General features: G+C 36.1%; 1 protein-coding gene across 6 annotated transcripts in view; it reads left to right on the top strand.

Annotated features, from left to right (window-relative positions):
* The window catches only part of Stxbp4 (syntaxin binding protein 4), a 166,123-nt gene that overhangs the window by 9,872 nt on the left and 132,860 nt on the right, over nt 1-23,391 (top strand). For 5 of the 6 annotated variants that reach the window (XM_013149495.3, XM_063251295.1, XM_003466829.5 and 2 more), the window contains exons 2-6: nt 3,716-3,839; nt 5,477-5,553; nt 6,006-6,135; nt 8,894-9,026; nt 23,127-23,233. In XM_013149495.3, coding sequence (XP_013004949.1) covers nt 6,089-6,135; nt 8,894-9,026; nt 23,127-23,233 — 287 coding nt within the window. In that variant the 5' untranslated portion in view covers nt 3,716-3,839; nt 5,477-5,553; nt 6,006-6,088. Of the gene's footprint in view, nt 1-3,715; nt 3,840-5,476; nt 5,554-6,005; nt 6,136-8,893; nt 9,027-23,126; nt 23,234-23,391 lie in introns of those variants that run through there. The other variant, XM_063251293.1, reaches the window with a different exon arrangement.

Here is a 23,391-nt window from a genome sequence, read left to right as displayed (position 1 = left end):
TTCACATTGTAAAATTTGGCAAAGCCTTAGCAAACGGAGAGGGAAAAGAGAATGAGTTGCAGAGAAATGACATTAAGGAAGACATAATAGAAGGCATTAATTTTACATAGAGAGTGCTAAGAGAAGGCACAGCCAATATTTATTGATTTTGTAATTATTTAGTCATTGATGGTATTTATGAACTAAAATACTCTGTTCAGGAAATCTTTGCCAACCATGGAGTATTAAAGTAACCTACCTTTAAGAAGATATCTTGTCTTTGTAGAAAAACCTTACATTTGTATTTATCATTATTGCTGATTAAAGTATTTTTGCTTTCAGTTTTTGTTGTTGTTTATAACACTTGTCAAATATGCTAAATTTTAACTTTCAAGGACTATTTTACAAGTCACATTTAACTATTTTAAAAATATGTTTTTACTTACCTATATTTTTCTTTGGAAACTTAAAACCAAGGAGTACATTATATATCTTACTCCTGTATCTGGAAGCTGGTTACTTAAATACTACAATACTATGAGCGAGAGACCCAGTCTCTTAGTTTTGAAAGGCTTACAGTGCTCTGTCCTTAGAAAAAAATCGCTTTGAGCTACTTTCTTTACTTTTGTTCTCCCTTACAATATAAATAGAAGCCCTCACACTGCATAGGAACTAAAGATCCCCAGTCAGCTGATCAAGATGAACTAACAGAGCTTCAGAGACATCTCACTGGCCAGCAGCGCTTGACAAAGTATTTTTTCTCATCAGCTTTTAAAATTATTATTATTTTTTAAGAGACTCTTTAGGTATCATATTAGACCAATAAATCTCTCCATGACTGGTAGATACCACACTTTTTCCTTCTTCCCTTTCCTTCTGGAGATCTCAGTCATAAGGGGCAAATGGTTAAAGACCTTAGAGTTCCTCAACCTCACAGCTTCTTAAGTACTTTGAAGTAAATATTTAAGTACTTTGTCAAGGAAGAATGGAAATTAGACTCCTGCTTACAAAGCTCTTATGAGTCTGTTGAAGATGTATTATTTTAATCTTTGCAGTGATAGCAAAGATAAATCTAAGTAATTGCTTATGATAAGGACCCTGAGTATGTGTGTTGAGGTGTAAAGATGTAATTGGTTGTAAACCAGCAGATTGCAGATGCGCGGTTTTCAATGAAAATCTAATGTGAACTGTGCCCATTTTTCTTCCAAGTTTTTATTAGTAACTTTTTAAAATGAAAACATTTAATCATATGATGGAATTTGGAGTGGGAGAGAAGTTTTTTTTGAAGATACACTATTTAAGGTTTTCCAAACATTGTATTTATCATTTTCAAAACAATAGGTTTGAAAAAGGGATTAATAGCAAAAGATAACATATTTAGAAATTAATCTTAAAAATGTGTAAGATCAATATAAAAATAGCTTTAAAACCCTGTGTCAGATTACAAAAGAAGATCTGAATGAACAGGAATACTTAACTTGTTGGCTAGGGAGCCTCAAAATGACATCATAAAGATAGATTTGTAATACATCCTTCACTTGTTTGTAAATTTTTTCTGATTTTTCCAACAAATAGCATTGTTTTGCTTTCTAAGTAAGATAAGGAGATTTTGAAGTTAGTATATAAAAATAAACAGCTAAAAACAGTGAGGAAAACAGGATTAACAAAGCAACAAAAGGGGATTGGTCTCACTAGATACAAAGCATTTGTTATTATAAAATCTCACTAATTAGATTAGTTTTTGTGCATGAATGAATAACCAAAGAGCAAGAGTAAAAATTACGAAGTAGATCAAAATACTGAAATACTTATGAGATTTGGTGTAAAGTACATTTCAAATTAGTGAGGAAAAGATGGCTTGTTTAATGAATGTGGTTGTGTTTAATGGATATGAGTGAGCTTGGATGGAAAAAAGTGTGAGTTGGATCCACATACTGCATACTAAGATGGACTCCAAATGAATCCAAGATTTTAAAATGAAATCATAGAAGTACTAAAGGAAACAAGCATTATTTATTAATCTGGGAGTCACAGTGGTTTTTAATTTGACTCTAATCCCAGAAATTACAAAAGATTGATAGACTTAGCCACAATCGTTTGGATAATAAAAAAAAAAAATCCATAACCAAGAACATAAGGGAGAAATATATTTGTGATTCTTAATACTGGCAGAGAGTCAATCTTCCTAGGATTTAAGGAACTGAATTAAAAAAGTAATGAACGGAAAGTTTGGCAGTTCATGTAAAATGGTTCTTCAAGGATAAAGGGGAAAAAATGCCTTCATTGAGACTATCATAAGATACCATTTCATCAGCAAGACTGGCAGAAATCCAGAAGTATTATCTTGTTAAGAACAAATATTATCTTTTTTATTAATTTTTTTAAAATTCTATTTAAAGAGAAAAAGCAAAAAAGAAAAAAAGGATAGTAATACAGAATTTCAAATAAAAATAAACTAAGAAATCACTAGTTGATAAATTACATACTGTCATCTTAGAAATTTTTGTTCAAGTTACAAAATTAAAACATACAAAGTGGACATTCAAACAGTGAGACTACAAACAGTTCTGTTCAATGATCCAACAAACTCTTAGTAATACGTGTGGTCATCTTTCTTACACACTTAAACATACATGCAGTTATATCCTTTAGAGCACATTCTTTTCCTCTCTTTTTTATAATAACAATCACACATTTTGGGTTTTATTACTCCTACAGTTCTTATTACTTTTTACAATAGAGACACAATATGATATTTATAAATATTATCTTGTTAAGAATTTGGAATATCAGACAGTATTATTGGTGGAATAGTGTATTAGTACCTCCCTGATTGATGGCATTATGGCAGTACCATTAGTTTCATTAAGACAGTATGGTAATTTCATCAAGTTAATATTTGTATACTATACAGAAATTATATTATATAATTTCTGAACCAAGGTATTTTTAGCTCTTTTTGTTTTTTTTGTTTTTGGTTTAGAAAAAAAGATCTGGATTTAAAAAGTATTGACTATCATGTCTCTGCAACTGTAAGGTATTAAGTCTTACTCAAACACCATACACATTTATTTGGAATGGCATTTCTCATTATGTGGAATGAAAACTGGTTTTATTAATTTGTAAGGGAGGAGATTATGTTATCAAAGGAAACTGTTCCACTTTGTTGATCTAACCTTTTCCCCCTTGGGACTCACCAAATCAGACAAACAGCATATTTTCCTTGAATGTGCAGATAGTAAAAGGTCAAGATGTTTTACTTCTGTGTCATTCATTAGTAATGTGACCTTACGGAGTGTGCACCTATGTCTGTGAGATACAATCATAGATACCCTTTTCACTTACAATTTTTTTTAAAAGCCTGCAGTTTGGATGGATAAAATTAAACCCGTATCTGATATTGTAAGAAACTTTAATCAGTAGTATCATCTGCGTATGAGACAAATTACTTCTATATTTTTATCTTTGCTTTTTTGGAGGATGAAGTTTTTGCACGTAAATTCCCAGAATGCTGTGGCAGAAAAAGCCTGCATTTAGAGCCAGAAAGAGCTGAATTCATTGCACTTTACAACTGGCCGAGGAACATGGACAAGCCACGTAGTTCCTCCATGACTTAGCTTTCTCTTATGTACAGTTGGGTGAAAAACACCTGCTTGTGGAATTGGTGTCAGGTAACATCTGCTAGGAGGATGCCTGCCCTTACTCACGTTTAATGATGGCTCTCCATCCCCTGCAGGAATCCTTCTTCCAGGCTTTGCTCCCAGCGCCTGTGACTGCCAGAATCCTGCCACCTTCCTCATGTCTGCTGATTTGAGTGTCTCTGCTTTTCATCTTCTCTCTAGTATTTAGGACACTGCCAGGTATGCTGGGTAAATGGAATAATTTCAACATCTAGATTTTATTTTAATACTTTAACCCAGAAATATTCTAAAATGTCTTGTTAATTGCTGCATCATATTGAATATGTCATAGAGATTTAGCATTGATGTATCCATTAGATTTAAATGTGCTCCAGGGTATCTGGTGACCCTTTGCACTATTAAGTTAAATCACCACTAGGTGAAGATCCTGCTCACTTTTCCACTGGTAAAGAGATGGCTTGGTGTTTTTTGCATCTCTCCTTGAGCCAAGTAGTAGTATTCCTGCCTTAAAATGACGTGGTGCCAAGAGGTGGGTAACATTTCTGAGGCCACATGATTAGCGCATAGCAATACTGTCATTTGAACTTGGCTTCTTCAACTTATGCCTGGAGCATTCTCCATGATATTAGATATGATAAATGCATTTGGAACACTTAGCATAGTGCAGCCAATAAATGGTAGTTACTATTATTATTATATCAAAATTTCCTCTCGAGATTTGAAAATTTGTCCAATGCATATGTTACTAATGTAATCGGTAATGAATTTATGCAGGTTTACTTTTAGAATTGTGCTCTCTTCCATGGCTGTTCTAGTCTTGTGAACAACTACAGTGGCTCTTGGTTTTTTGTTTTTGCTTGTTTTTTGAGACAGCATCTCACTTTGTAGTGCAGGCAGGTCTTGAACTTACTAAGTAGCCCAAGCTGGCCAGGAAGTTGAAGCAGCCCTCCTGCCTCAGCCTCACGAGGGCTGGGATTACAGGAGTGCCACCACACCAGGCTGAGGCGATTCTTAGCAAGAGTCACGAGTGGTTAAAGCCTTGAGAGTTTAAACTGCACCCTCAAGTCACTCTTTTTCTTCCTGGGGCAGGTCTGAGTAACTTTCTTGTATCATGTCTGTTGGACTTTGGCCTCGGGTTTTACATATATGTATTCCTCATGAAGTAGATACAGACCCCTCTGTAGAGAACTCTTTTCATTTCTCTTCTGCCATTGCTCTGCATCTTCCCTTCTTCTTGTTGCAGTCTTCCTGGCTGCTGCACAGGCTGTGAAAATCAAGCTATGTTTTTAACTCCTAGACCAGTGAGTGCAATTCTGCTAAACTCCCCCAAAAGTGTTGGCTTTTTCTTCCAGGTCCATTTTATGTACAGAACCCATGACTTCTGCATTCAGGTGTTTTAAAAGAAATGCAGTATGCCTGCTCTTAGTTCTCTGTTTCTGTGATTGATCCACAACAAACAGTTGATACGTAACTGGCCGGGAAAACAATCCCTTGGCTGTTCCTTCTTTGTGTGGGAAACCACACAGTCCCTCTGAATCTAGCTACTTCTGTCTTCAATGAGAGAGTTGCGATCAACAAACCGAATGTATTTTTCAACTTTAAATATCTGCTGTGTGTTATAAACTTAGTAAAGTTTAAAAAACCAGATTTTCAGTTCAAAATGACAGGTTAAACCTAGCGTGTATTTCTTATCACCCAAGAGCCCACTAAGAATTCATATTACTAATGGGTTCTTTTTACTTCACTCATATTTCTTGTCCCAAGGTAATAAACCTCTGTTCAAATGTTTTGTGTTAGTTAAATAAAATTTTCGCAGTGGAGCCAGGTGACACGGGAACTTTTTTTTCTCTTTACAGGGAAGTATGTAATAAACTCATGGATTAACATGAGTTAGCGTCGTATGGAATCTGTAAGGCGTCCTTCAAGAGAGTTGGTGAGAGGATAAGAATTTCTGTTTTCTTCACATGTGTCATATAATTATCTTTCTGACTATAAGCTTCATAGTAGCCTTGTCCTCCCAAGAAACACTTTCCTCAATCTTTTATTATTTGGTAATTTCTAGTGTTACCAGTGGTACAAGTTGTAAGGATTATCTAAAGCTTTGGTGTATTCTTCACTTTTGCCAGAAAGTGTAGATTTTATATAAATACCAGTATCGATAATGATGTAGACATAGGCCCATCTGTCTGTCTGGGGACTTCTTTACACTTCAGATGTTATTACCAATAACTGAAATGTCATAGCCCAAAATACAAAAAAATATAAAACATCTATACATGGCATGTATTATTTATTTACCAGATGCTTTATCTATAATACTTTTATGCAAATTGGAATCAAATTTGACTGTTCTGAGCTCTGACAATATGTTTTTTCCTGTTCCAGTCTTAGGAAAAGAAGGATTTTTAGACTCTTCATCAAGTTCTTCATTTATACAGCCATAAATCCAAAGCGACTGCGCTGAAAGCATGAATAAAAAGACATCTCCTGCAGCATCTTCCAGTCTACTTGAAAAGTAACTTTTGAGCTAAATTTAATATGTTTTGAAATAGTATAGTTTGAAATATGTAGTTTTACAGCTCGCTATAATGTGGCCTAGTAGAACAGTAATGAGTAAAATAATACATTGAGTTACTGGTACTTCACTGTAATAAAAATATTTAAGATTATCAGCTCATAAAGAAGAAAGATTCAGTTTGGCTTATGATTCCAGAGATTTCAGTCTGTGTTGGCTTGACCTTGATGCTGGGGCAGCATAGTTCATCCCGGCAGTTCTTGGTGGACCTTGTGGCAACCAGGAAACAAAAAAATGGGAAAGTGCTAGATCCCAATATCCCCTTCAAGAAAATGCCCCCAGTGGCCTGCCTTCTTCCAGCTATACCTTAGCTCTTCAAAACTCTACTGCCTCCCAGTGGGACCACCAGCTGGCAACCAAGCCTTTAATACCTGGTACTTGGGAAATGCTTCCAAACATGGCACACTATCAGCCAGTGCGGAGGACAAATTATGCATTTGCCTTAATATTACTTGTACAGATTACATTTTTTTAAAAAATTGATGTGGCTTTTTGAATATCTTAAATATTTTGCAATGACAGTATAAAATTTATTTAAGATTAGCTTCTGCTGAATAACTATCCCAAAATGCTTAAAGTAATAGGCACTTATTTTTTTTTCTCATGATTCTGTGGGTGGCTGTAAGTTCTGTTCTGCACCAGGTGTTCATGCTCTGAGACCTTGCTAAGAAGGCTGAGTGACAGATCTCTCTTGCCTGACCTTTCAGCCTGCAAGCAGCTCACTTAAGCTTTTGCACATGGTGGTGCAGTGGTTCCTAATAACAAAGTTAAATATTTCTCAACTGTCTGCTTCTCCCACATTTTATAGTGTCCTATTGTCTTCAGTAATCAAATAAGAAGGCAAATTTGAGGGTTGACATGTGTACTTTGTTCTGAATAGAAGGGAGCCATAAAGTTACTTTGCCAAAAAGCATGCAAACAGGGATGATCTAGAACCGTTGGTGAGGAAGCATGTAACATATATTTCACAAGGTACAGCTGGAGAAGCCTTGCCCTTATTCTTGTCCTTGGTCCTGTTCCTGGATTCTTCCAGCAGAAAAAAAGAAATTTTATTCTTGGTTTTTTTTAAATTTTTCTTTTTGCATAAGCAAATGCATATAGATAGACCTATGTAATATATACACAGTAATCAAAATATGGTGAATGTTTACATTTTAAAAATTCGTTACAGTGAACGTCACTTTGCCATTAATCTTCAGTATGCCCCCTCTCACCTCTCACACACTTACCTCCTTGCTCTTAGCACCTTCGGAAGCATTCTGGAAGTTGTCCTTCATGAGCGTGTTTATAAAGTTTGATAAAAATACAGTGAATGCTGATGCCAGGTCCCATCCAATGGAAAGACAAGCTTGTAAAAACATTTCAGTGTGCCCCATTCACCTTTTACAGTAGATTTGGCCCCGTAGGACTTCTGGCTCTTCCCTAGAGTCAAAATGAACAGAAAAGGTAAATGCTTTAAGTGGATTCAGGACATTGAGGGAGCCACACAGTCCAGCTGAAGACACTCATGACAGAAGATTTCCAAGGCTGCTTCAGAAAGTGGCAAGAATGAGACAAGTGTGTTTGAACAGAGGGGGGGCTCTCTTAAGGGGGCTTGATGGTAATGAGCCTTTTACTGTGGCAAGATTTCTTTTATTTAAATACGCATCCTATTTTTCTCTCATGCCTCCTACACAATTACATATATTTGGATTTTACTCTCACATATTCTTAACTAAAAGGTAGCATATTACATATCCTTTTTGGATCTTGCTCTTTTGTCTGAATTTAAAGTTACACCATGGTGATCACTTCCTATTAGTTTATAAAGCTCTTTCTTGTTAAAACTTCATAGCATTCTACCCTGTGTGTGTGTACTATAGTTTATTCATCTAGTAATTTCTTGATGATAATTTGGATTGTTTGCTTTTTGGTACTTGCAAATTCTGCCGCAATGAACCCAGGAGGTAAATAATTTTGCTTTGTTTGAGATAGATTCCAGAAATTGGGTTGCTGAATTAGAGGAGACGCTAATTGTTTTGTTGTAGATAACCACGTTCTCTCCTTAGAGGTTGTACCATTTTATATAGGAATAAAAGTGCTTTTTCCTACAGCTTTATGATCAGAATATATTTTTCAGATTTTAAGTTTTATTGATACGGTAAATGAACAATAGTATCTCTGCATAGTTTCGAATTATAGTTCTGTTATTATAGTTAAAGTTAAGTATGTAGCACAACAATTTTTAGTAGCAAAAATCACTTTCTAAATTCAGAATGTTTCTTGATAGTCAGGTAGAGAGGATATTTATTTTGCTTTACATGTCTACAAGCATATTAAAGTTCCTTACCTAATTGATTAAAATATTTAGTTTTGTTATTCTTCAGTGAATCCAATAGCCTATAAAAACAAATGTCTTGTATCACTTTCATAAATCTTTGAATTTACTTAAATAATATTTTTGACATTTTTCTTAGTTCTTCCCTAAATTTGTAAGCATTAATGCTATAAATTCTTTTATGTTTTGCTTGTTTTTTAAGACAGAATTAAAAACATAGGAAAGAAAATTCATTTACTTAATTTTCTATTACCATATCTTTTAGTGTCTAGTATGTGTTAAGTACTTTGGGTTGAAAATTTGATTTTATAAATAGTTTAAAGCAAAAAACAGGTACAGATCTCCAGCCTCACCAGTGATTGCTACCTTCCTTTGTCTTAGAGATCCTGCTTTTCAGATAATTACATTTGCCAAAGAAACAGGTCTTGGTCTGAAGATCCTAGGAGGAATTAACCGGAATGAAGGCCCGTTGGTATATATTCAGGAAATCATTCCTGGAGGAGACTGTTATAAGGTAAAAATAGAAATAAATACACCACTACCACTCCCATTTAAAAAAAATAGTAACCTCCCAATGGTGAGGCTTATTTTCAGTGTCGTTTTACTATAAACTGAATGTTCTCAGTGCAAGATGCCAAAGAACTGAAAAATAGGCCTTTACTCACAAAGAGCTTTATCCTGACAATTGAGTGGGTTCTTCATAGATCAAAGTAGCAGACATGTCAGACTCTAACTAAAACATAAAATACACAGTATATGTATAAATGTGATATATACTAGTGATATGAACAGCCTATCCTAAGTAGAGTTGGGGGAAATTATTTTTGAAGGCAGATTATCATCTTTCACTGCGTATCTGGATTAAGTTAGACTTCCTTTACTCTCTTGTTCACTGCCAGCCTTGATTTGGCAGTTCATGTTTTAAACTGGATCTTTTTCTCATATTAAGAAAATAATCAATTTCACCATAAACTTTCCATACAGTTGTAATGATTTTTCTGATTTCAGATGTGTTTAGATAACATAATCTTTCAAATATATTTTTAAATTTATGTGTATTACAGAATAAGTTTGATGTTATAGTGATACCAAATAATATATTTCAGTGTTGTAATTAAGTGTATTCAAACAAACAAAATGTGAATATGTTCTTTTAAGAATTGAGAATGTAGTTTTAAAGCTGAGGGAGGTGTGGAAGATATGGGTGTTTAGTATTGCTAAGGTATTTATTAGATTGCACTTAATATAATGCAATAATAAATCAAGGTGCCTACCAAGTAGTAAGAATTTGCTTTTAAGATAAGCATCAGTTGTGCTTTTTTATTTCTATGAAAAATGTTTTCAGCTCAGAGTAATAAATTAATACCAGTAGTGCTGAATGACTCTTGGTGTGTACAGTAATTGCAGACTAAGGAATTATACTCACGGAACACACTTTGTATTGTTGGGTGTCTTAGAATTTCACTGAAAAAAAAAAATGCAAAAAACAGTACTTTCTAATGAAGTCTATTCTCTACCTACCACTAGAGAGCAGCACAGAGTTATTAATGGTCTAGTGATACTCAATAAAGCAACCAAGACAGAGAAAAGTGTAGAAAAATAATTTTGCAGGATCTACATTTATTTTTTAAATATTTCCTCAAGATGGAAAGATGTATGCATACTTGATTGGAAAATACAAAGTAGATGTGATTTTATTTTAAAATAATAATACATTTATTTTGTCTTAAATACAGTTTTAGCCATGTTGGTAAATCTCTAATCTGTGCAAAATTTCTACTTAGTGGGTATATCCATAGAAAAAAAATTCATAAGTAGCCATGATCTGCACAAATGTCTTTCTTCTAACCAATATGAAAATACCATATTGGTTCAGTAGAACCAAAATATCATATTTCTTTGAAAAACGTATTTAGAATCGATGAACACAGTTTTTCAATTAAAATAGGAGAAAGTTTATTAGCATTCTAAGAACTAGAGGCAGCCTACAGATTGATAATAAATAAAGATAGTGAGTTAAAGAATGAGAAATGCAAGGCCCAGGGTATTCCATCAGCTTTTCCCCATCTGTCTGGAATTCTCAGTATTCAGTCTTAAGACCTTTTGCTGGTCTATGCACTCTTTTGAGCATCCTGCACTGGCTGGCCTTGAACTCACTACATAGCCCAAGCTAACCTTGAACTTATGGCAGTCCTCCTGCCTCAGCCTCCCAAGCTGAGTTGGATTTCTTTTTTTAAAATTTTATTTAAAGAAAGACTAAACAAAACAGAAAATGGGTAGAAATAATATATACGTTCAGAGAAAAAATAAACAGTAAGAAAACACTAGTTAATGTTACATACTGTCCTTTTACAAATAGTTGTTCAAGATACAAAAGTGGAACATATAAAGTGGGAATTCTAACAGCGAGACTGCAAACAGTTCAACTATCCAACAAAAACTTAGTAATATGATTGTCAATCCTATACACTAAAACATATATGCTGTTATCCATATTTTCACTTATGTTGTGATTAAACAAACTAAAGCAGGCTAAAATCATTCTAAACAAAGAATAATTGTATTGCTGGATTTCATATCATGACACTCCTGATCAGCACTGGGTACTGTAGTGTCTTTCTTTAAATAAAATTTTAAAGATTTAAAATTTTATTTAAAGAAAGACTAAACAAAACAGAAAATGGGTAGAAATAATACATACTTTCAAAGAAAAAAATCAACAGTAAGAAATCACTAGTTGATGATTACAGATTGTCCTCTTGCAAATAGTTATTCAAGATACTAAAGTGGAACATATAAAGTGGGGATTCAAACAGTGAGACTGCAACCAGTTCTGTTCAACTATCCAACAAAAACTTAGAAATATGGTTATCAATCCTATACACTTAAACATACATGCAGTTATCCATATCTTCAATTATGTTGAGATTGAACAAACCCAAGAAGTCTAATATCACTCTGAACAAAGAATAGTGCTATTGCTGGGCTTCACATTATGACACTCCAGGATCAGCACTGGGGACTTTAGTGTCTCTTTTTATTCACAGTCTCTGTTCATTTCATCATGTGTCATAAGATCAGTTCTCATAAACTGTTTACATATTCTACACATGCATGAGACTTAACATGTATTTCTATCCTTTCTATGTTAGAGGGAAAAACAAAACAAAGTAAGACAAAGCAAAACATTCCTATAAACACATGAAATGAAAAAGGCATATAAAACCATTGTACAAGTAGTTTCTGTGTTGTCTCTTGTTATCTTCAATAGAATTGGCTATATCATCAGACATAGTATAATCGAATATATCAGTACATAACAGTATCAATAAAAACACAACTTTGTATAAAGTATAAAACTTCAAAAGCAGGCAGTTATCAAACCAGAATGTGTATCGTAGAGTCTTGTCATCTTCAGTGTAGTTCCCTATATTCTCAGACTTGATACTATCAAACATATCAGGTTTGAATAAAATCAGTGGATACCAAACAGCAGTTAAACAAACCAGATTTCACTACAATCAGTCACAATAAAACAGTATAAGTCATACAGGGCACTGGATTAAGATAATAGGAAATTAAAGATGATTACTGTGCTATATCCTGATGTTTTGGCGATAGCTGTCTGTGCCCTCAAATCTAATGCAAGTAGACAACTGTGACAGAATAAAATCTATCAAAATAAAAGAATAAAATCTATCTAAGCAGAGCAGTGTGAGTATTGTGGGTTTTACATCCTGATACACTATTAACAATATCTTCTTCCATCCATTTTAAGACTCTCCCTCCCCTTTCACTTCCCCAGGGTACACTGTGCATTTTTGGGTCTCAGTAAGACCTTTGGTTTTAAATTGGCGGGGGGCAACCTGATATTTACCTAAGTGGTTCCGAACCTTCTCTCTCCTGGACTTGATCTCTAATTGTATTCCTTTACCTATTAAAGCCTGTCTTTCCAACCTATCCACAAATACTGGTCTAGTTGCCCTATTAGTCTCTGATTCTCTGTCACATAGAGCATTGTTTTATCATATTTGATATTCAGTCCATGTACTCTTTTACATGTTAATTATGTTTCCTATAAATAGCATATTGGTGGACCCTGCCTTGTGATCTACTTCACATGTGTAGATCTTTTTTTTTTAATTTAGTGTATCAAGGCCATCTATGTTAGCTATTATAACCAACCTTCTCTGCCTCATTTCTGTTATGCTCTTTTTTTTTTTGCCATCAGTTGTCTGCTTATCTTCTTCATTCTGTTTTCTGCTCCATTCTTTGAGCCCTTCTGACACTGTTCCTGGAATTCTAGTACTTTTCTCTTTCTCTAGAATGCCCTGCAGTATTCTCTGTAGAGTTGGATTGGTGTTTGCGAATTTCCCAAGTTCCTCTTTGTCTTGGAAGCATCTTGTTTCTCCATTAATTTCTAGAGACAGTTTATCAGGGTATATCAATCTGGGTAGCAGGTTATTTTCTTTCAGTGCTTGGAATATTTCGCTCCAGGATCTTCTTGACTTGATGGTTTGTGTCTGGAAGTCTCCCATTATTCTGATGGGCCTTCCTCTATAGGTTATCTGTTTCTTGTCTCTAACAGCTTTTAATACTCTGTTCTTATATTGAATTTCTGGGATCTTGATTATTATGTTCCTGGGCATAGCTCTGTTTTGGTTGTAGGTGGCTGGAGTTCTGTATGCCTCATATATCAGAATATCATTTCCTTTTCCTATGTTTGGGAAGTTTTCCTTAATTATTTCTATGAATAGCCTTTGTAGTTCCTTTGCTTGTACCCCTACTTCTTCATTTACATTCTTTATTCTCAAGTTACAGATCCTTCTGTCATCTTCTAGCCTATGTATTGTTACTGCTTGTTTCCTATTTTTAAAAAGTTTTTCCTTTCATAATCCCACATTGCAAAACTGTCCTCCAGTTTGAATAATCTATCCTTAGTTTCTTTCAAGCTGATTTGCCATCTTTCCATAGAGTTTTTAATTTCCTAGTAATCTCTTTGAATCTGTTTCATGTATTCTATATTTCCTTTATATTCTTCATCAAATGGTTCTCTCCTTTGTTTGAGTTCCGTCTGTGTTTGCTTGAGGGGTGCTTTGCATCTCTTTTATTAATCTTCTTATATCTTGCTCTACTTGGCTAAATATTTCACTTTTGAACTTGTCTATGAGGTCCCAGAGATATTTCTTTATGTCCACTGGTGCCATGTATGATATTGCATGTTTGCTGTCTTCATTCTCCTTTGTATTTACCTGTCCTGGGTCAATGTTCTCAGGGTTGGGACCTGGGGGCTTTTTGTTGTTGCTTCCTCTTCCCATCTTTTTTGTTTCTTCCAGGAGGCCCCAGTTTCTTTCTTTGTTGGTTACAATTCTTCTGAAGCAGCTGGCTAGGTGACCCTGCCCACTGCATTGTGCTAGCGAGCTTCAGACAGAGGCAGCGTATGCTGGTACCTCCCCTCCGGATCAGTCAAACTGCTGAGGCCTGCACTGTATTACTATGCTGCCTCCCCTGTGGATCAGTCAAACTTCTTTTTTTTTTTTTTTTTTTTTTTTAATTTTATTTAAGGAGAAAAAAGAAAAAAAAAACAGAAAAAAGGTACAAGTTATACAGACTTTCAGAAAAAATAAACAGGAAATCACTAGTTAATTACATATTGTCATCTTAGAAATAGTTGTTGAAGTTACAAAATTAAAGCATATAAAGGGGACTTTCAAACAGTGAGACTGCAAACAGTTTTGTTCAATGATCCAACAAAACTCAGTAATATGGTTATCTATCTTATGCACTTAAATATATATGCAGTTATATCTTTTAGAGAACTTTCTTTTCCTTTCTTTTGTACAATGACAATTACACATTTTGGGTTTTATTACTCCCACAGTGCTTAATACTTTTTTTTTTTTTTTGAAGAAAGTAAAACCAAATGTGACATACCAGGACAGAGTCAGTCAAATCAAAAGGATGGGCATAATACATAATGTAAAAACAAAATACAAGGTGATCAACAATGGTTACCATACTGCCTCTTACTATCTTAAGAAGAATTGCCTAAATCATCAGTTATAATAAAATTGAACAAAACAGTAAAGAATAAGATCAATAAAACCAAAACATTGGAGACATTATAGGACTTCAAAAAAAGATAATAGTCAACCAGAATTGGCATCACAATGAATCTTATTGTCTTCAAAGTTGTTGCCTATACTTTCAAACTTGGTACTATCAAGCATAACAGAATAGAGGAAAATCAGTCAAAACAAGATGGTGAGAGCAATACAGAGTTTCAAATCAAGTTAATAGGAAATCAAAGTGGGTTACTATAATATATCCTGCTATTTTTTATTTATTTTTCCCTTAACTAAAAGGATAAAAATGAAAAAGTAGATAATAAAAAGGAGATTGAGATTAAAAAAAAAAAGAGGGCATAACAACAAAACAGCGCAGGTCAAAAAATAGTCATTTAAGCAAAATAGTGTTTCACCACAAGATATTCTCGACATAATAGTAGTTACCATAGTGTCTCTTCCCTTAAAATCTTTGGGTATAACTTCGTATACTGTAGCATCAAACGTATCAAGACAATGTAAAACCGTTCAAGAGAATGACAGTATTACAGGGTATTTAGAATCAACTAACAGAAAATGAACATGATTTCTGTGTAATCTCCTTGTCTATAAAAGTTTTTGTTTATATTATCACATATAATAAAATCTAATAAGATACAACACGTTAAAACCGATGGAGACAGAAAAACAAAAGCTTGATGGGACTTCAAAACGAGATGATATTAAATCAGCACTACCTATTATGATGTCTTGTTTTCTCCAAAATGGCTGTTCCTACCATCCAACCTTCTCTGCCTCATTTCTGTTGAGCTCTTTTTCTGTCATTAGTTGTCAGTTTGTCTTCTTCATTTCGCTTTCTGCTCCATTCATTATGGCCTTTCTGCCACTGTTTCTGGAATCTTGGTATTTTACTTTTTTAGACTATCCTGCAGTATTCTCTGTAGAGTTGAATTAGTGGTTGCAAATTCCCCTAGTTCCTCTTTATCCTGGAAGCACCTTGTTTTTCCATCAATTTCTAGGGACAGTTGTGCAGGATATATCAATCTTGGCTGGAGGTTATTATCTTTCAAAGCTTGAATTATTTCCCCCCATGCTCTTCGTGATTTGATGGTTTGTGCCGAGAAGTCTGCTGTAATTCTGATGGGTGTTCCCTTGTAAGTGATCTGTTTCTTATCTTTGACAGCTTTTAATATTCTGTTCTTATATTGGATTTCTGGAATTTTGATTATTATATGCCTGGGTGTAGCTCTGTTTGGGTTGTAGGTGGCTGGGGTCCTGTATGCCTCATACATCTGAGTGTCTTTACCTTTTGCTAAATTAGGGAAATTCTCCTGGATTATTTCTGTGAATAGCTTTTGTAGTTCATTTGTTTGAGTCCCTACTTCTTCTTTTATGTTCTTAATTCTTAATTTATAGATCCTCTTATCATCTTCTAGTCTTTGTATTATTTGCTGTTTGTTTTCTTGTTATTTTTAAGAAGTTTTTCATTTCATGCTCCCACCTTACAAATCTGTCCTCCAGTTCTGATAATATATCCTTAGTTTCTTTCAAGCTGTTATGCCAGCTTTCAATAGAGTTTTTAGTTTCCTGGTAATCTCTGTGAATCTGCTTCACGTATTCTATGTTTTCTCTATTTTCTCCATCAAACAATTCTCCCCTTTTTTTCTGTTCTTCCATTCCACCATCTGTTTTTTCTTGGGTGGTGCTTAGCATTTCTCTAACTATTCTACTTGTTTCTTGCTTTATTTCATTAAATACTTCATTTTTGAACTCGTCTGTGAGGTTCTGGAGATCCTGCTTTATGTCTATAGGTGCTGTGTCTGATATTGCATGTTTTCTGTCTTCATTCTCTTTTGCATTTACCTTTCCTGCATCAGTGTTCTCAGGATTGGGGACTGAGGACCCTTTCTTGTTGCTCCCTTTTCCCATACTTTTTGTTCATTCCATACAAGCGTATGTAGGAGGCCCAGTTCTTTTTTTTTTTTTCTCTTTGTCTGTTACAGTTTGTTTGAATCCACCACTAGGTGTTCCCGCCCACTGCAGTGTACTAGGGAGACACAGACCTGGGCAGCCTCTGCTGGACCCACCCCTCCAGGCCAACCTACTGAATGTTTCACTGCTAGGATGCACCGCCAGGCTCAGGGACCTGATTTGGGCTAGCCTACTGGATCTTAGTCCATGGTGTCACCAGGCCAAGCATTCCCCACCACTCCCGCTTGAGAGGAGAATATGCGACTAAAGTCACTGCAGGGCCCTGTTCCGGCTAGTCTGCTCGTTCCCAGAATGTCCTCTGTTGGAGCCTCCTAGTCTGTGAAAGGGTCCCCATTTCTCTCACCACAGGTCGATGCAGGGCTCCCTGCCAGTCCCACTCTCGCCGATTCCAGCTCTCAGAGCTTTCGCCCGTCTCTCTCCCTGCTGTGTGGATTGGGACCGGATCATTCAAACTTCTGAGGCCTGCACTGTATTACTATGCTGCCTCCCCTGTGGATCAGTCAAACTTCTGAGGCCTCACTGGGTTAGTGTGGTTAGTGTGCACCACTGCGTAGAGAATTGATTTCAGATAACCTATTGGGTCTCAGCCAGGTCACATGACCCCGACCTAGCTCACCCCATCAATCCCATTCAGGAAGGGAACAACTGACTGAAGTCACTGCTGTCCCTTGTGCTTGCCAGTCTTCCCAGTTCTAGAATGTTGTCCACTGTAGCCCCCCTTTCTGTGGCTCCACTCCCGTCACTCACCGCAGGTCAATGCAGGCTCCCTTCCACTCAGCTGTTGGTTCGGCTGGCCAACCCCTTACCTCAGTGTGACTGTGTCTCCAGTGAGTCCAAGTCATGGGACCTCAGACAGCTTGGCAAGTCACCCACTGTGGCAGGAGCACTGAACCTTTAGCTGTTCCAATAATAGCACCAGGACTGTATGTTTGATTGGTTTTTCTCACCTTAGCTTCTTCTTGGGATGAGAGAATTCATCTCCCTCTGTTCGGGGCTCCCCATGCTGTATTATGTTGAATTCTAAGTTGACTATCTCAGAGAGCCTCTGTAGCCTGCTGTTATCTATCCACCATCTTTTTGGTTCAGTCCTGACTTGGATTTCTTAAAGGCAACTCAAAAATCAACACTTCTGAGGCAGAATCTGGTTTTCACCTCACCTCTCCCTCTTCTGATCTCTTCTCAGTCAGGGCCTCCTCCAGTGGTGAGTGGCACCTTCCACTTGCACCAAGTCAGAAAATCTACCTGTTTCGTATCGACTTGCTTTTCCATAACAAACATATCCAGTTCATTAGCCTGTATTGTTGGCTCTTTAATATCTTTTTAGCCCGTTGGCCTTTTTTGTCTGCATTGTTACCACCACAGCTTAATCAAGCATCAGTTTCTATCGGCCCTCTGAGTAGCTTTGCACACGCCTGCTTTGCTCCCAGTAGGGCGCTGGGTAGTGTTCTTGTGCCCTGTCTCCCGTAGCTCTCCATCGCACATTTCCTTAGAGTGATTTATAATACTCACCAACTTCTGTGGGTTAATGAGTGAATAGTCTCCCTGTCATTCTGTCATATTCTAAAGATTACTAATCTGCCTCTTTGTCATTAAACTAACACCTTCAAACTAGCATTTTTTTTAATTTTTATTTTTTTAAACTAGCATTTTTTTCATTTGCTAAAAGGGGCCAAATTATTCCTCGTCTTTATGTCTGCTTCTGTTAGACTGAGAACAGCACCCTCTTCCTACTCCATCATTTCCAGGTATCAGTTCAATGTCTTCTTCCTAAAGGATGCAATCCTTGTTCTCTTCTCTAATAAGACCTAGCTTTATTTTTCCTATATGTATTCCTAGGTCCTTTCCCTTTCCTTTCCATCCTATTCCAAAACTATGTCAGTTTGTAATGACACGTATATATCTGTGGTTATTTTTATCACATGTATCTGTGCTGAACACAAGAAGGTATGTTTCCTAAGGGCAAGGATTCTAATTTTATTCATATAATTTCCTTAGTGTGGTGCACGGCACGTACCAATTGCTCAATCAATATTAATGAATGGAATTAAAGAACACCTTCGGTCTACAGTTAGTGAAAGTATGAGAAAGGAATCCAAAGGCTCGTAGAGGAGCATTCCTTTTAGGACTAATGAGTTAGTTAAAGCTGACTCAGGCTGTGTAGATGGTTACTGATAATCTGACAATATGTTATTTAGTATTAGTAAACTATGTGATACCGTCATAATTGGATATGAACAACGCCAGTAGCTGTTAAACAGAAGTATTTATGAGTCAGTGGTTAGGAATCCATTCTTACTGCAACTGTAGGTGAGTGCCAGTGAGTTCAGCCTCTGAGGTTCAGCCTTGGCACACGGCCTGTACTGCTACGCAATTGCTCAGTCACTACTGAGTCTCAACCCAGACGGTTGGAGAGGCCTCAGCACACCCCACATTCAGCATCTTCACGTATACATTAATCTAGCTGGGGAAGAAGTCACTGCTTTAGAATGCCAGACTTATCCTGAAATAGCTTTGTTTTCATTTACAGGTTCTGACTTTTCAGCGAGTTCAGAAATTCACATGATCCTTTAAGATCTTATTCTGGGAGGCAAGGGCTGGGGGACTAACTGCTGTAAATACTTTTTAGAAAGTGACAAAGTACATAAACACCAGAAATCACAGCCAGAATGCATCTTCCTTCTCTGATTCTTATGCTGATAGCAAATGCCACTTTAGTACGTTAGGCTAATCTAATGGAAGATAGGCTGCAGCAGGTCTTCATGAAAGCTTTTCCTCTACACTGTTAATACTGGATGACCTTGAGGGGAGGACGTTGAAGGCTGTAGGTCAGCCTAACCTTCATCTGTTTTTTTTAACCTTTTTCTCTGCAAACCAGACAACAGTGATTTCTGTAAGATTGATCAATATGGGAACTCTCACCATATAATTTAGAATTTAGTTCTGAGTCCACAGCAAGCAAGATTTCACCTTCCTTCTCATTGTTTAGGAAGGTCTAGCTACTACTTTGCACAAGTTTGCTGAAATTCAAATTCAGACCTCTGATTGCCAAGCCTTATGCTTTTCTGCTTCAGTCTATCATTTCAAAAGGCTTCTACTCCAATAGAAGATAGTTGCCATGCAGGTAATAGTCGTTGTGGAGTTTTCTCTTTTCAAGTAAAGTTAACAAAAGAAAATAATTATTAACACTGAGAATATTTATATTGAAAAATTCTATTACTGTCTTATACCACAATTCTAAAAGAAACTTTCTCTCTTGGTGTCTTTTAAATGCTTTGATCAAGTTACATATGTAGTTTATTCCCCCGATCCACCCACCCACCCACCCAAATTTTTGTCAGGCAAGTTTTGGTATACAAAAGCACCATTAAATTTCATTTTAAAATCTGTTTTATCAATATGATTCTAAAAAGGAATTATTTTTCGGATTCCCTTGAGTTAGAGCTGAATTTAACAACTTACGAAACGTAATAAAATGAACACCCATGAATCCATGGAGACCAACTCGATGAGAGAGAGAAAAGTGAACCATTACTGAGACAGTCTGTGCTTTGCCTCACCGCATTCCGCCACCTCACTCCCAAAGAACGGACCCTTTCTAGAATTGTATTTATTTCTCCCTGGTTATTGTTAGCCTTTATGATTATTCCATCTGAGCCTTCCATGAATGGATATCCTTAAAGTAAGAAGGAGAGTATTAAATTACAGGTGAGTGGACTTAAACACTGCAGTGTATATAGGATAAATGACTAACGAATGTATTGAGTGACGGATAACACCTGGGCCCGCTCGGTGCAAAACTGTGATGATAAAACCTTAGACAGTTAACCTTCCTGGTATACTGAACAGCAAAGAAAGTTCCATGTTAGACACTTTCTCCATATTAGGTTTTTTAGGATTATTACTGTATATTTCTCCCTGTATATTTGCCAGATGTGAAGAAATCAGTGACTTTTCACTTAATGACTTAATACTGTGTGTTATGTGGTCTGTCCATCTGAGTTATGTTTAATCATATATTTATGGAAAATCCAAATTAATTTTCAGATTTTATATACTTTAAAGTCAAATTGCCTTTTTTGATTGAAGTTTTGTTTGTCTTTCTGCCTTTAGACAAAGTCTTACTGTGTAGTTAGGCCTTGAATTCATTATGTAGCCCATGCTAGCCTCAAACTCAAGATAATCTTCATGTCTGAGCCTCCCAAGTGCTGGGATTATAGGCATGTACTACCACTAAGCTGGTTGAATTTTTAAAAATGCTTTTATTTCAGAAAGATTCAAGTGGCATTGTGCCTTGGGACTGTAAATCTTTTATACAGTATTTGAAATAATATGCTTCTAAAAATATTTTAATGAATAGTTCATATTTATTTAACTTTCCTTTGTATTCATAAGTCAGTAGAACAGATAATACTATCTACTGGCATCCATCCTTTTTTAAAAAAAATATAAAAGTATCTTATTTAGGAATAAAATTGCCATAAATCACCATTTTATAAGTAATGCAGGTCAGGTCAAAGCTGGATTATTTCAGGGCTATATTTTAGCAGAGAAGAGTTTAAGTAAAGTAAAATGTTTCTTTGCATTGTCCAAGTTATTTCAATACTATCACAATGAAAAATCTAGCTTGTTAACCTTACATATTCATCAGCCTTCTGTCACTCTACCCAGGACCTGTAGTCATCAGCTCAGTAAGGGAGGATTTGTCTGGTTTCATAGTTTTAGAGATGGCAGTGCATTGCCAGATGGCTTGTGGCCTTGGACTTAGGTGGCAATCCGTGTGGGACATTTGGGGCAAAAGCCGTCCCTTTGTGGCACAGCAGCAAAAGAGAGATGGAAAGCAGGGTCTAGGTTCTCCTTCAAGGGACCCCGTGACCTCCCACTCGGCCCTGCCACAAAATTCCCATTTTATTGTGACAGTGCAAAGCTGGGGATCAGGCATGGTCTTTGGGAGACACTCATGATCCAAACCATAGCACTACAGAAGCTTTGTCCATGGTTATTGAAATAGTACTTTCTGTCTTTATGCTGCTGATACATAGAGAAATATTTTAGGAACTGAAAAAGAAAAGGGCTTTTTTTTTTTTTTTTTTTTTTTTCGATTGGAGAAAAAAAAGTGACTGAAATTCTTGCCTTATTCCTATCAGGCTAGTTATGAGCAGAGTCAGGACTGAATAAAGACAATGCCAGGCAGCCAGTTAAAATTGGTTGTTTTTAGCAAGATATGGCACAAGCCATCTAGGCCTCATGACAGGAGAGACAACATACCCAATAAAGACCGTGTTTGATCATGGGTAGGATCAAGTACAGTTAAGGTCCTTTACTAAACTTTTAAAAATCGAGTCCATTTATTCTCCAAATCCACATTGCAGTGTTTGATAAGGGAAAAGATGCATGCATCCTCAGAAACTACAGTAAATATCTCATAGTCTGAAATGTCTCCTGAGTATTTGGCTCGCTTATCACAGAGTCAAAGCTTTACCAATTTGGTAGTGCTGAACTTTTGAGACAGGTTCCCATTCTTGCTATAAGGCCTGTCTCCCAACATAAACAGTGTTCCTTAACCTGCAGATTTATTTGTGGGCTACACGAGCCATGTACTTTCATTTATGTATATTGCCGATCTCTAGAGTGTGCTCAAAACATTTTATTATTCAGACTTTCTAAGTTTTTGTTTTCACTTAAGACATTCTTCCCCAAAACATTTTTTGCCTTAATTGCATACAAGCAATTTAAAATAAAACACTTTTAATTTTTTTTTTAATTTTAAGAGGATAAAGCAGAATGAAACCAATTAAAACAAAACAGTGTAAGAGATACAGGACTTTAAAACATTATGAAATCAGCAATAGTTACCGTAATGCCCCTTGATGTCTTCAAAACAGCTGCAAATAACTTCAGACATAGTAAAAATCAAACAGAACAAAATAAAATAGAAAAAAAAAAAACAAAAACAAAGTGATGAATGCAATTAAGGACTTCCAGACAAGCCAATAGCAAACCAAAATTGCTACCATAATGTATCTTGCTATACTTGAAATAGTTTCTCCTGCCATTGGAGTTAACGTAATCAAACAAAATAAAAGAATATAAAACCCAACCCAACAGAATAATGGAAATGATATAGGACCTCAGAACAGGACCATAGGGAATCAAAAATGGCTGAAACCCTCAGAAGAAGATGCCCCCTAGATGCTACACTGAGTACCACTGTCCTCTGAACCTGTGATTAGAACACCAGCCCTAGACCTGCAATGTTGGTGTAACACCAAAGCATCAAAGGCATCCAATTGCACTTCACCTCCATAGCTATCATCACAGCCTGTGCTTCGCTAGATCATCGGGTCACTTACTGGGGGGGCGAGGTGTTAGGGTATTGGTACTTCTTGTTTGCCAGCCCACGTACCAGAAGGGGCTGGGGTCTAGCCATTTCCAGTTCAGCATAGCCTGCACATGGCGCAGGTTCCCAGACTCGGCTGTTTGCTGGTGCAGCTGTTGTTCTCTCTGCCCCTAGTCCCATTCATTTGTTTGTAAATGTTGCTTTTAACATTTTTTGTTAGGATGGACGTTTGATGCCAGGAGATCAGCTTGTCTCAGTAAACAAGGAATCTATGATTGGTGTGTCATTTGAAGAAGCAAAAAGCATAATTAGCAAAGCCAAGTGGAGGTAACGGTTCTATATCTAAGATAGAATGAGTCATTTAGCATGTCTTATTAAAAATAGTAATTTAAGATACCTTAAATTCTTTAGGGCTCGAGAGAAATATTTTTAATAACATTTGAAAACTGATTTTAGAATTCAGTTGTTCTATAGCCACTGCATAT

Source organism: Cavia porcellus, unplaced genomic scaffold, assembly GCF_034190915.1.
Source record: "Cavia porcellus strain 051 isolate PalLab524CR breed Dunkin Hartley unplaced genomic scaffold, mCavPor4.1 scaffold_6, whole genome shotgun sequence".
In the NCBI taxonomy this organism is placed as follows: domain Eukaryota; kingdom Metazoa; phylum Chordata; class Mammalia; order Rodentia; family Caviidae; genus Cavia; species Cavia porcellus.
Note: the sequence above shows the minus strand (reverse complement) of the source record. Positions and strands in the feature narration are given on the sequence as shown.